We start from the raw sequence: 13,036 nt of genomic DNA, 5'->3' as shown, positions 1-13,036 counted from the left end.
AGCCATCTCTAGACCCAGCAGTCTTAGCTAATTATAGGCCAATCTCCAACCTTCCTTTCATATCAAAAATCCTTGAAAGAGTAGTTGTCAAACAGCTAACAGATCATCTGCAGAGGAATGGTTTATTTGAAGAGTTTCAGTCAGGTTTCAGAGTTCATCACAGCACAGAAACAGCTTTAGTGAAGGTTACAAATGATCTTCTTATGGCCTCTGACAGTGGACTCATCTCTGTGCTTGTCCTTCTTGACCTTAGTGCAGCGTTCGATACAGTCGACCATAATATCCTATTAGAGCGATTAGAACATGCTGTAGGTATTACAGGTACTGCACTGCAGTGGTTTGTATCATATCTATCTAATAGACTCCAATTTGTGCATGTAAATGGAGAGTCCTCTTCACACACTGAGGTTAATTATGGAGTTCCACAGGGTTCAGTGCTAGGACCAATTATGTTTACATTATACATGCTTCCCCTAGGCAGCATCATTAGAAGACATAGCATACATTTTCACTGCTATGCAGATGACACCCAGCTCTATCTGTCCATAAAGCCAGATAACACACACCAATTAGTTAAACTGCAGGAATGTCTTAAAGACATAAAGACCTGAATGGCCGCTAACTTTCTGCTTCTTAATTCAGATAAAACTGAGGTCATTGTACTCTGCGCTGAAAAGCTTAGAAATATGGTATCTAACCAGATTCTTACTCTGGATGGCATTACCTTGGCCTCCAGTAACACTGTGAGGAACCTTGGAGTCATTTTTGACCAGGATATGTCCTTCAACGCACATATTAAACAAATATGTAAGACTGCGTTCTTCCATTTGCGCAACATCTCTAAAATTAGAAATATCCTGTCTCAGAGTGACGCTGAAAAACTAGTTCATGCATTTATTACTTCCAGGCTGGACTACTGCAATTCATTATTATTAGGATGTCCAAAAAACTCACTGAAAAGCCTTCAGCTAACCCAAAATGCTGCAGCAAGAGTACTGACAGGGACTAGAAAGAGAGAGCATATTTCTCCTGTTTTGGCTTCCCTTCATTGGCTTCCTGTTAAATCCAAAATTAAATTCAAAATCCTGCTCCTCACATACAAGGTCTTAAATAATCAGGCCCCATCTTATCTTAATGACCTTGTAGTACCATATCACCCTATTAGAGCACTTCGCTCTCGCTCTGCAGGCCTACTTGTTGTTCCTAGAGTATTTAAAAGTAGAATGGGAGGCAGAGCCTTCAGTTTTCAGGCCCCTCTTCTGTGGAACCAGCTTCCAGTTTGGATTCGGGAGACAGACACTATCTCTACTTTTAAGATTAGGCTTCAAACTTTCCTTTTTGCTAAAGCATATAGTTAGGGCTGGACCAGGTGACCCTGAATCCTCCCTTAGTTATGCTGCAATAGATGTAGGCTGCCGGGGATTCCCATGATGCATTGAGTTTTTCCTTTCCAGTCACCTTTCTCACTCACTATGTATTAACAGACCTCTCTGCATTGAATCATATCTGTTATTAATCTCTGTCTCTCTTCCACAGCATGTCTTTATCCTGTCTTCCTTCTCTCACCCCAACCCGTTGCAGCAGATGGCCCCGCCCCTCCCTGAGCCTGGTTGTGCCGGAGGTTTCTTCCTGTTAAAAGGGAGTTTTTCCTTCCCACTGTCGCCAAAGTGCTTGCTCACAGGGGGTCATATGATTGTTGGGTTTTTCTCTGTATCTATGAAGCGCCTTGAGGCGACTTTTGTTGTGATTTGGTGTTATATAAATAAAATTGAATTGAATTGAATTGAATATTTTTATACCAAAGCTGCTAACCAGAGACTAATTTTAAAGCTCCTTCGTAGTCCTGTCAGACTGTAAACTTTCCTTCACACAGTCACTAACAGCGCACAACTGTTGCTGCATTTTTTTTCTGGTAAATGGCTGATGCAATGCTAACTAATCAGCCTGTTCTTTTACTTCCCTTTTTTTACACTTTGCTTAAATTTGATGTGATAAATATTCTGCTAGTTTAAAAAGGGGAAAAAAAAAATTACCTCCAGATAGATCTCAAATGTAAACTTATTTTGTCATAGTATTGATTGAGCAATTAAGATGGTGGGTTAAGATCCACTTAAGATGGTTTAAGTTTAATGTGCATAGTCTGGAGTTATAAAGATACAAATAGTACAAATACATCAAACTTCTATGCAAACACAGTACATGTGTTGTACTTTTAAATGCTGCTTGGGAGTTGAAAAGTTTTTGTTTGCTTTTTTAAAGAGAATTTATGTTGTAAGTCTAGTTACGTTGTCAAAATAATAACTAAATTATTAAACCCTTGCTTACTTGAATTCAAATGTTAGCGAAAAAAAGACATTCATGAGAAGCTTTCAAGTTGTTACATGCGATGTCTGCGTGCGCGGGGGTGTGTTTGGTCAGTAAAAAGTAAACAGGTGCCACGGACTACTTTACCTCAGCGGTTTTTTTCCCCTCAACCCCTTTTAAAGAAATCTCCGCACCGATTGGTACAGCCCACAAACAGTCGCCCCCACCGCAGCCAATAAGAGCGTCTTCCTAAAAATTCTGCGCTCCATACAGTTTCGTCCACGTGCGTCGGCACGTTAAAGGCTTGCTTTGTCGGAAGTTGATCCCTAGGCTGTGCAGTCGTCTGCTCGTCGTACCGGTGTGTAGTTTTCACGCAGATTTCAAGGCACAGATAAATCTCCAGGTGAGTGAAAATAAAGCCGCCTGACACAGAGAATGGAAACGAGGAGAAGCCGACGTATTTAAACACTCTTTTTTTCTAATTAAATTAATTTGTATTTCCCCATGGGCTGATAGAAAGCTGCCTCCAGCTCCTCAGTTCTGATGCAACATTGTAGCTGCGCAGTTCAGGCTTTTGTTGGACCTTTTCCAGCCGATGTGTTATAATTCAGGTGTTCGCATACACACTGCGGTGTCCTATATTTATTATATTAAATTATGTAAGCATTACTAGGTTTTTTGTATTTGTTTATTTATTTTTACAATTAATCGCTTTTTTTTTCTTTTTTTCCCTTTTGGTTACCTTTTGTAGTTTGTCTCCTTTGTATCCCGCCACATCATCTATTATTTTCAAATGACGCAGCGTTTAATTCTATCATGCTGTTTCCGTGCTCTGGTTCATTTTGAGCAATGCAGCCAAGTGAGATTTTTCCCTTTTTTTTTGTCTTAAATAATCTTTTTTCCCATAAAATTGTGACAACCTTTTTCTTTTCTTTTCTTTTCTTTTTTTACTTCGATAGCCTTCAGTGTTATCTTTAAATTGTTTTATTAAAAAAAGGCTAAAACAACTATTTTCCTGCGACCTACGTTGTCCTATTAAAGGTTATGCAGGTGGGTGCACCTTTATACGGCCTTTCTATGGCCATCATTACTGCTATTCGCATTGGCACATCATTTGTGATAGCTCAGTGGATATCTATAGTGTGTTGTTGTATTGCCAACAAGCAGATACTTCGGTTGTGTTTGTTGCTGCCAGAGCAATTAAATGCTGCAAACCATAAAGGTATGCTGCAAAGTCATAGTCACCACTGGACTCCCAAGAGTGGTGAACATACCAGTGGTGCTTTCCTTTTTCTTTTCTTTTTTAAAGCAGATAAACGTCTAATTTTTCATTAGAGTGGGCCGATGTTGCCAAACTCTGATCATTTGTGTTATGTTTCTTTAGCCTGGGAGCTTTAATTAAGGATTGGACTCTTGGCTGAAGTGTGGTGTATTAAACCAAACTTAAGTTTAAGCTTGGCAAATCCTCTTTCAAGTCTTTCTTGCCCTGCAAGCCTGGCTCAGACTTGTTTTGTGTGTGTGTGTGTGTGTGTGTGTCCTCCACCAGGAGGATCATATTTCCCTGTTAAACCCTGTAAGGCCAACACATACCACACACATTTGCCAGCATCGATGTTGCAAGTGTTACTGTGATTAGCAGTGTGCCTATCAGTGGTTGTAAGGAAAAGGTAGGTGGTCAACACTTGTAATTGGTTTGTGCTTCTTTTTAAATTTTGATAGCAGATCAAATGCATTTATCATCGCAACATTCCCCAAAAGCGTGTGAAAGCCAGCTCCACCCCGTGTAGAGCAGGGAGCTGCAGGCTTAAGAAAATGTGTTTAGTCCACTCCTGTGGACATTGTCTGAACTCATTCTGCAGTCAAAGACAGGGGCCCCGTTGTAACAGCTGGCCCTGTCGGTGTGTGCTCTGTGTGTTAGTGAAGCCTCATGTGCTACCATTGCAGCTGGGGGATGGGAGGGAAACAACAGGCTGTAGTAAGAGGAAAAAGTTGGGCTTGTAAATCTGTGGCAGTCTTAGCAACTGGTACTTATCTTACTTTATTTGGTTCTGTAGTTTTGTTGTAGTAAGATTAAAATGTACTGAAAGTTTGAGAAGCTCTCGTTGTACTGCTCTCGTGTTTGGAGTCATATAACCGTCACATGAAATGGCAAATCATCACGTTTCAGAGGCTGTGACTGAGGTTTGTCTTGTATTTACAAGTGAAATTTTAAAATTGTAACTTGTTTTCCAGCTAATCTTTCTTTTGTTCCTGCCAGTTTAGCCAATCTGCCACTCAATGGTTTAGTTCTCTTCCTGGAAAGTTATTGCTGAAGTTCATGTCAGGTATTTCACCTCGTGCTTAATTACCCAGGTTATTTGTCAAATTAATGATCAAAGACTGGATTTAAAGCTTCCCTTTGATCTCATCAGACTGTTAAATACCCGACTCAGATTTAAGGTAATGGTTAGCCATTAGTAGCATTTATAACCAGTTATAACTGATTATAAAATCTTTTTATGGTTTAGATTAACTACATTTACAAACAATGAGATAAGCAGTGATTTTCTTTTCTGTAGATCCTCAAAACGGATGCGTGACTGCACAAGTCGGTGTTGTGTGTCTAAATCTTGACTTATATCTTGATATGTGGGAACGGCAATCAGTCTTATGATTTATGAAAACAATACTGCTTACCAACTCCCTAAAAAGAAGCTTTTGTTCTCTTCCTGTGGAGAAAAAATTATGTAATAATAACTGAAGTTTTATCAGCCCCACCCCCCTTGTTTACTCCCACTTGTGCTTTCTCACGTAGCTTTGATAAGGGCAGAATTTGGCCACTTGTCATGACTAGGCTAAACTAGACTAGACTGAAAAGCGGTGGTAGATGGGGATGAGCTGTGGATTTGTTTTAGCAGTGTAGATGTGACTGAGCATTAATAAAAGAAAGGAGTGGTTCAGTGTTTGCTTTGCACTGTGTTTGCTGATTGGTGAAGTTGAATGCTTTAACATTTGTCATCTCTTGGAATTTTTTTTTTTCAGGTTATCTTGTTTACAATAAAAATAGCCCTTCTTTTATATTGTAAGGTAAAGATGCTACAATAATAGAGAGAAACCCTGACAGTCAGACACACCCTGTGATCAAGTAATTTGTGACAATGGTGAAGAAAAACTCCTTCCTTAACAGGAAGAAAGCTCTGGCAGAATTTAAAAGTAGAGAGGGTGTCCTTCCCAAAGCTGGTTCCACAGCTGTGGATACTCAGTCCAGCACTTGTGACTGAAGTATCTCAACTTTAAGTTGGGTTGCCATAAAATCGTGCATCAAACTTGTCCAAATATCCAACAAGAAACCCATCCAAATGTTAGTATTACCATGCATTCATGCGGTTCTTGGATGGTCGGATTTCCTTCATTTGGAAATCGTTCCACTTACAAACATGACATGTTGGATTTTATTGCTCAGAGGGTCTAAACAGCACTTTAATAGTTATTTCTGTAAGATACACCTTAGTTGTCGGGACTATTGGTGATAATTTTTCTAAAAAGTAATCGAGGTCACACAAAGAAAGTGAATGAAGGATTGAGCCCATCTCCTTGGTATAAACTCACAGGGATGAATATTTTGAGCCCAAATGAGCAGTAGAAACTGGAGCTATTTAGTTAATAATAGAGAAATGCATCATGCCTTTGATACCTGAAGATGCAGGTTGCAGAGAAGGAGACTACTGCTTGTGACAGTCAAAAACAACATTATGAAAGTATTTAATTTCCTGGCTGTCAGCCAAGTCACTGATGATGCAGGAAAACTTATCAGAACATGCTGTAAGAACAGTGTGTTACATAATTGGATAACTTTACTGTTGTTTGTTTTTTTTTTTTCCCTAAGTTGAGCCATGCCATCAGTTCCCTCATCCAAAGAGACCACAGTCAACAGCCCTGTGTGCCCACACGCTGGCAAGCTGCACGGCTTCAGCAACGGAGAGAACAAAGTCAAGAACGGAGTCGAGAACCTGAAGACCGAGGAGGAGTCGCAGGAGGCAGCCAGAAACATTCAGATCAAAACAAAGAACTCTTCTCCCGAAAGGAAATGGATCAGGCCCGACCTTCCCAGCCGCTGCACGTGGAGCCTAGAAGCCTCAAAATCCGACTCCCCCCACACTCAAGTTTCAAGGTCAGCGTGCCAGTCAGATATCCACTGCTTCTTACATCTCAGCACTGTTGTATTGATCTGCTGTTACAAATAAAAAAAACTCTGTCGTAAAGGCGTTACACTATTTGTTTAAAGCTCTGAAAAAGAGGCTGTTATTTTTGTTGTTGTTTAGACTTCTCAGACCAGTGAAGTGAGTGGAAATGGGTGCTCTTATCTCACACTAGTGATAGCAATAAAAGACAGTCTGAGCCTGATAAAGAAGTGATTACTGTCCAGTCTATCTGCACAACCAGACGTGGCACTTCTGTTTATCGTCTCGCTGAGGTTTATTCTTCTTTTTTTCCCCCTTCTCCTCTCAGGACTGTTGCACCAGCCATTCTCCCCAACATCCTGAACAAAATCGGTGACACACCCATGGTACGCATCAACAACATCCCCAAAGCCTTTGGACTCAAATGTGAAATATGTGAGTCACACCACATTCAAGCTGAGACAAATTCAGAAGTTGGTTACGGTCTGACTGGTTACTGTGCAAACTTGTGAGCGCTGGTTGGGGTGTGAGCGTTACTTCAGATCACAATTGTATCTTAATTGTTTCATTTGGCTCCTGTGATTTTAATATGTTATTGTGACACTTTTTTTGGTGTAGTGGCCAAGTGCGAGTTCTTTAATGCGGGCGGCAGCGTCAAGGACAGAATCAGTCTGCGGATGGTGGAGGACGCTGAGAGAGCCGGGATCCTCAAGCCAGGAGACACCATCATAGAGCCCACCTCTGGAAACACTGGTAATCCCCTGCATGCGCCTGTGCTGGTGTGAACAAATACACGAAAGCCTGTGCTGAAAATCCCACTCAAATCTGCTTCTTTCTTTTGTTCCTTAAGGTATCGGACTCGCTCTGGCTGCAGCAGTGAAAGGCTACCGTTGCATCATTGTCATGCCAGAGAAGATGAGCATGGAGAAGGTGAATTTCCTGTCATATAGAAACCACAACTCACAGAAGCACGGCAGGTTTTTTTTTTCTGTCAGAGTAAAGCATGTCTAGACTGCTACAGCTAAATTGAAGGGTAGGATTTCCTGATAGAAAAGTGCGGTTTCTGTTCAAAGGGGCTTTTCCTGAAAATGTTGCGACTAAGTATGCAAATCGCAGCCTGTTATAGAGGCAGAGGTCACGCTTTAGTACTGCTGTTGCATCATATGATGCAATCTTTAAATGCTGTGCAAAAATATAAATCTAGTGTATATTTGTACAAAATGTTCAAAGTTTTTGTTTGACGTCTATATTATATCTTATTATCTTGTTGTTTTTTTTAAATTTATTTTATTTTTTAAAATAATCATATATCTTGTGTTTTGTTTCTAAAGGGATTTTAATAATATTTTCTGATTATTTGTTCCTTTTTTTTGTTCATTTTTTTGAACATTACAACAAGCTCAGTATTCCTTTTTAATTTCTTTTTTTAATGAATTTATTTTATTAGTTCATTTTTTTTCAAGCTGTTTTTCCACAGTAGCTTTCATTAAATTACATTAAAATAAAAACATTAGTACCCTTTTAAAGAGACTACTGTTCTTCAAGCTTGCTGCATATCTGCATATCTATTAATTCTAATGAATCTTGAATGTTTTAAAGAACAAATTCTTATTGGTGTTTCTCGCTGCAGTCAGGCCATCATGTACAAGTGTTAATATTTGTCAGATGTTCTCGACAGGTGGATGTCTTGAGAGCACTCGGAGCAGAGATCGTACGTACGCCCACCAGCGCCCGTTTTGATTCGCCAGAGTCTCACGTGGGCGTGGCCTGGCGCCTTAAGAACGAGATCCCCAACTCGCACATCCTGGACCAGTACCGCAACCCGAGCAATCCCCTGGCTCACTACGACACCACAGCCGAGGAGATCCTGGAGCAGTGTGAAGGTACGAGCATCCTGAGCTATAAAATTTACAGAAACTCCTTCAACGGCATTATTGCTTTTTCCTTAAAACTCACTTTAGAAGTTCACTGGAAATCAAGTCAACAAGGTTGTTTGTCTCTTCTGTGTTTCTGCTGACAGGTAAGGTGGACATGCTGGTGGCTGGTGCAGGCACAGGAGGGACGATCACAGGCATCGCCCGCAAGCTGAAGGAAAGATGCCCAAATATCAAAGTAAGCTCTTTCTTGAGATTATGTTTCTCCTCCTTTTTCAGATAAATATCTGCTGAGCTACTTGTGGCTTATGAATGGTGTGTTTTGTGCGCAGATTGTTGGTGTTGATCCTGAAGGTTCAATCCTGGCTGAGCCAGAGGAGCTTAACAAGACCGATAAGACCCAGTATGAGGTGGAGGGCATCGGGTACGACTTCATCCCCACCGTCCTCGACAGATCGGTTGGTTCAAGCGGCGTCTATAATCCCATCTCCTTTTCTTGACTGCTCCTAAGTGAGCATGACGATGTCGTATGTTTAATATTACTACTACCCCCCCCCCCCCCCCCCCCCGTCAACATTTCCAGGTGGTCGATACGTGGTACAAGTCCAACGATGAGGAGTCCTTCAACATGTCTCGTTTGCTGATCAGAGAGGAAGGCCTGCTGTGCGGTAGGTCTTTGTGGTTCCTGGTTTAGGTAGGCTCTTCTACCCCAGGACTTATTAGTTTTTTTTTTTTTTTTAGTGGCCAACACACAGCACTTATTTCAGGGCCTGTTCTGAGGTAGTGACTTGTGATTGGCCTTGACAAACAATATGGAGCTTTATGCTGATTGGTTTGATTCATTCATTTTTTGATTTATCCTACCACTGATGGTCACAAGAGACTTTGCTTCAACCAGGACAGGCAGGAGGTGGAACTAAAATGTTTTTCATAGTTTCACTGTGGTTAATTTCTAAAGCTCTGAAACTCCTCCAGAGCCCCGTAGATCACTACAGGAAGGTGCTTCTTATAAACAAACGGCAGAATTCATCCTGTTCGAGGGGACGTGGGTGTGACTGGTTACTGATTGGCAACAGAAGAAACACAAAGCCTCCAGGAATACTTTTGCTCCCGGGGAAAAGCTTCATGAGGAAAATGTTGTGCGTACCTGGGTGCCACTTAAGGCAAACTAACCTATGGGCGATCGTGGCTCAAGAGTTGGGAGTTTGCCTTGTGATAGGAAGGTTGCCGGTTCGAGCCCCGGCTTGGATAGTCTTGGTTGTTGTGTCCTTGGGCAAGACGCTTGACCCGTTGCCTACTGGTGGTGGTCAGAGGGGCCGGTGGCGCCAGTGTCCGGCATCCTCGCCTCTGTCAGTGCGCCCCAGGGTGGCTGTGGCTACAGTGTAAAGCGCTTTGGGGTCCTTATGGACTAGTAAAGCATTTTACAAATACAGGCCATTTACCATTTTGCTTTTTCCTGTAACAGGAGGCAGCTCAGGGACGGCCATGGCAGCAGCTGTGCATGCCGCCAAGGAGCTTAAAGAGGGCCAGCGCTGTGTGGTGATCCTGCCGGACTCCATCCGCAACTACATGTGAGTTTCCTTATGTGTTTGTGCTAGAGGTCCTTCAGATATATGCAGACAATTTGTTTGCTTTCTTTGTGTAAACACAGATCAGTCTTTTCTTAATCTTTTTTTCTTTACTCCCCTCAAGGTCAAAGTTCCTGAGTGATAAGTGGATGGTCCAGAAGGGCTTTTTGAGGGAGGAGGACCTCATGGTGAAGAAACCATGGTGCGTGTCATTTAAAAAGACCAAATCTCCAGTTTCTAAGTCTCTTTCTATGTACGCTCATTAAACATGCCGTGTTCTCACAGGTGGTGGAACTTGAAGCTGCAGTGCCTGAACATGTCTGCCCCGCTCACTGTCCTGCCTACTGTTAGCTGCCAAAAGACCATCCAGATCCTCAAGCATAATGGCTTCGACCAGGCGCCGGTGGTCGATGACACAGGGTGGGTGTGCTATAGGTAGAAAGATCAGCTTTACAACAGAAAAGCACAGAATATTAGATCTTCACACATTCCTGGAAGCTGTGTTTTAGACCCTGAAAACCTTATCCTTGACTAACCTTTAACTTCACTTCTTGTTTATGTTTTTGTGTGTAGATTGATCCTGGGCATGGTGACTCTAGGCAACATGCTATCTTCGATCCTTGCAGGGAAGATCAACTTGTCAGATCCTGTCAGCAAAGTGCTTTACAAGCAGTTCAAACAGGTTAGTTTGGTTGGAAATTTAATGGATTTTAAAGACTACTCTTTTCATTCTGATTGGCTGAGGATGATCTCCATGTAGGGGGAAAAAAAAGATTGTAAACTTGCTGAACTACAAAATTGGGGTTTGAAATAAGACTTATTTTTAGTGCTAAAAAGACAAGTTTGTGTTATGTTCTGTTCCATTTCTTTGTGTATACAGAAAGTTTTACTGTGACAGATGTTGATGAATGTGTGTATATATCTATATATTTCTATGTATCTTTATATCTTCAACACATCCTCTTATTTTAATTCAGATCACACTGACTGACAACTTGGGAAAGTTGTCCTCGATTTTGGAGATTGACCACTTCGCTCTGGTGGTACACGAACAGATCCAATGTGAGTACAGCAATGCACACACACTTATACGCACAAACAAGTTTGTGCTGTGGCCGGTTTAGCTGCTGTTGTCTGTGGATATCAGTCTTGACAATCTGTGCGTTTAAACTATGACCAGGGTTAGTGATTCAATGTGTAAAAACACTGAGTTTGTGTGTTTGCAAGAACCACATTTTTAACAGCTCTGTGAGCTCAGTATATCCGCTTCCTGCTGCTCCTTGCTTGAGTATAGATGCACAAGCTCAGTGTGAGAATCTGGAGGCAGGCTTTAGATGACCTTGACCCGTCCAAGTAGAGACAGTTTAGCAAACAGCTAGCTGATTGTTTCTGTTTGTCAAGGTTACATTTAAGCAGGTGTTTTTTTGTTTTTTTTGTTTTTTGTTTTTTTTTTCTGCAGTATTGAAATCCAAAATGTGCAGGCTGAGAAGGAATCTTCAATCTTTTTCTTTTGGCTGCACCCGTTAGAAGTGGCCCTACATCTAACATCCTCCTTTGTCATACCAACCCTTTGCTTATCCTATTTCACTACACCCTCAATCTTTTCTGTGGTCTTCCTCTTTTCCTCCTGCACAGCAGCTTCATAATAAAACCAATTCTGCATCTTTAAATTGATCAAAGATGGACAAACAGACCTATCAATCAAACTTGCACTGTGCAACTTTTATCATCCCCATCTGGCTGTCGGAGTGGTTACACAGACCAAGTAGGCATTAATTTAAAAAGTAAATATTGTTGATGTTGAACCTAACTGACATATCACGTGCGTATTTAGAATATTGCATGTGTCTCTTTTACATTCGTATACTGACAATAGCATGTGACCACGCTGCATACTGGATCCTCAGCATCAAATGGCTAAGGGACATGACTGTCCATTTGGCAGCTAAAGACACGACTCTGACGGAATATTGAAAAGTTTAGAGCCCACTTGGCTTGTTCCACTGCCCCCTAGTGGCCAGAGTCCTACATTACAGTTGTAGGAATTATTTTTATTTTTTTAAAAGTTTTTTAGTGGAAGCACTGCAACACTATAAAGGTTTTAACTCAACTATCAGGCTAATAATCTCTCTGATACTCTCTTTTCTACTCCTTGTCCTCTACCAGACTTGACTGATGGCTCTCATAGCAAAAAGCAGATGGTTTTCGGGGTGGTGACAGCTGTCGACCTGCTCAACTTCGTCACAGCCCGGAAGAGGCAGGAGCGCTCCATGTCAGAATCCACCGATGAGCTGAATTAAAAACAAAGACACTACAAGCCTTTACATTTCTTACTTTAGAATGACAAACACATTGACATTTAGTTTAGTGTGTTAAAGATGGCAGAAAGGTGTTGTGTTTTTTTTTTTGTTTGGGTTTTTTTTTTTTTTTTTTTTTTTTAGAAGTTTTGGTTTGAGTTTGGCTCTTATTTCTCTCTTTTTGAATCATATGTTTGACCTTGAGTCTTGAAGCGTAATAAGCAGAATAATTTGTTCTACTGTCAGCTTATGATGGGGGTTGTTATTATTGCTTAAGCCTGTAGTGCTCGAATCTTTTATAAGTTTTGTTACAGTGTAGACTTTTATTGTTTTGTATTGGACTTGAAGAGAGGCTGCGAGGAAAATAAATGATTGTATCATCACTTTGGCTTTGTATACCAGACAGGAATACAAAAGTCACATTCAATTCATTTATTATGGGAGTTGCTGTGGGTATGTGTGTGTATATATGCCTATTATGTTTTCATTATTGCTCACTGTATGCTGATTTCATGATTGTGTGTACACAGAATAATCCATATCAGGTAATCTAAAATCTGAATATAATCATGGTGTTATTCAAGTGTAAAGGAGTCTGGACTACTTAATCTTTGCAGTGTCTAGGAGAAAAATATTTTTCTATGACATCATTTTTCCTTAATCAATGTATAAGGCTAAATAAAAATTACACTCTGTAGCAGTGTGGCTTCTTGTTTCCCTTTGTCACAATTTGAGGAAAAAAATATTCAGAAACAAAAAGATGCTTAGGGAAACTTAGGAATGAGGTTATCATATGCCTACCAAGGTGTACCTACTTGCCACTCTGTTAAAAG

General features: G+C 40.9%; 1 protein-coding gene across 2 annotated transcripts; it reads left to right on the top strand.

The window, feature by feature from the left end:
• The first annotated feature begins 2,572 nt into the window (after positions 1–2,572).
• LOC102789306 (cystathionine beta-synthase-like) lies at positions 2,573–12,900 on the top strand. 2 transcript variants are annotated; one of them, XM_006792769.3, is made up of 15 exons: positions 2,573–2,707; positions 6,170–6,454; positions 6,793–6,899; positions 7,083–7,217; positions 7,315–7,394; positions 8,143–8,347; positions 8,485–8,576; positions 8,671–8,796; positions 8,922–9,006; positions 9,804–9,909; positions 10,031–10,108; positions 10,192–10,326; positions 10,480–10,588; positions 10,884–10,968; positions 12,073–12,900. In XM_006792769.3, the coding sequence occupies exons 2-15, from the start codon at positions 6,177–6,179 to the stop codon at positions 12,204–12,206; spliced, it is 1,755 nt and encodes a 584-aa protein (XP_006792832.1). In that variant the 5' UTR covers positions 2,573–2,707; positions 6,170–6,176; the 3' UTR covers positions 12,207–12,900. The 2 variants fall into 2 exon arrangements, with proteins under 2 accessions (XP_006792832.1, XP_035764479.1); XM_035908586.2 differs by lacking the exon at positions 2,573–2,707 and adding an exon at positions 2,723–3,971.
• The last annotated feature ends 136 nt before the right edge of the window (positions 12,901–13,036 follow it).

This window comes from Neolamprologus brichardi, chromosome 23 (assembly GCF_056152115.1).
Source record: "Neolamprologus brichardi isolate AB-2024 chromosome 23, ASM5615211v1, whole genome shotgun sequence".
Taxonomy (NCBI): domain Eukaryota; kingdom Metazoa; phylum Chordata; class Actinopteri; order Cichliformes; family Cichlidae; genus Neolamprologus; species Neolamprologus brichardi.
This window is presented reverse-complemented; position numbering and strand designations above follow the sequence as displayed.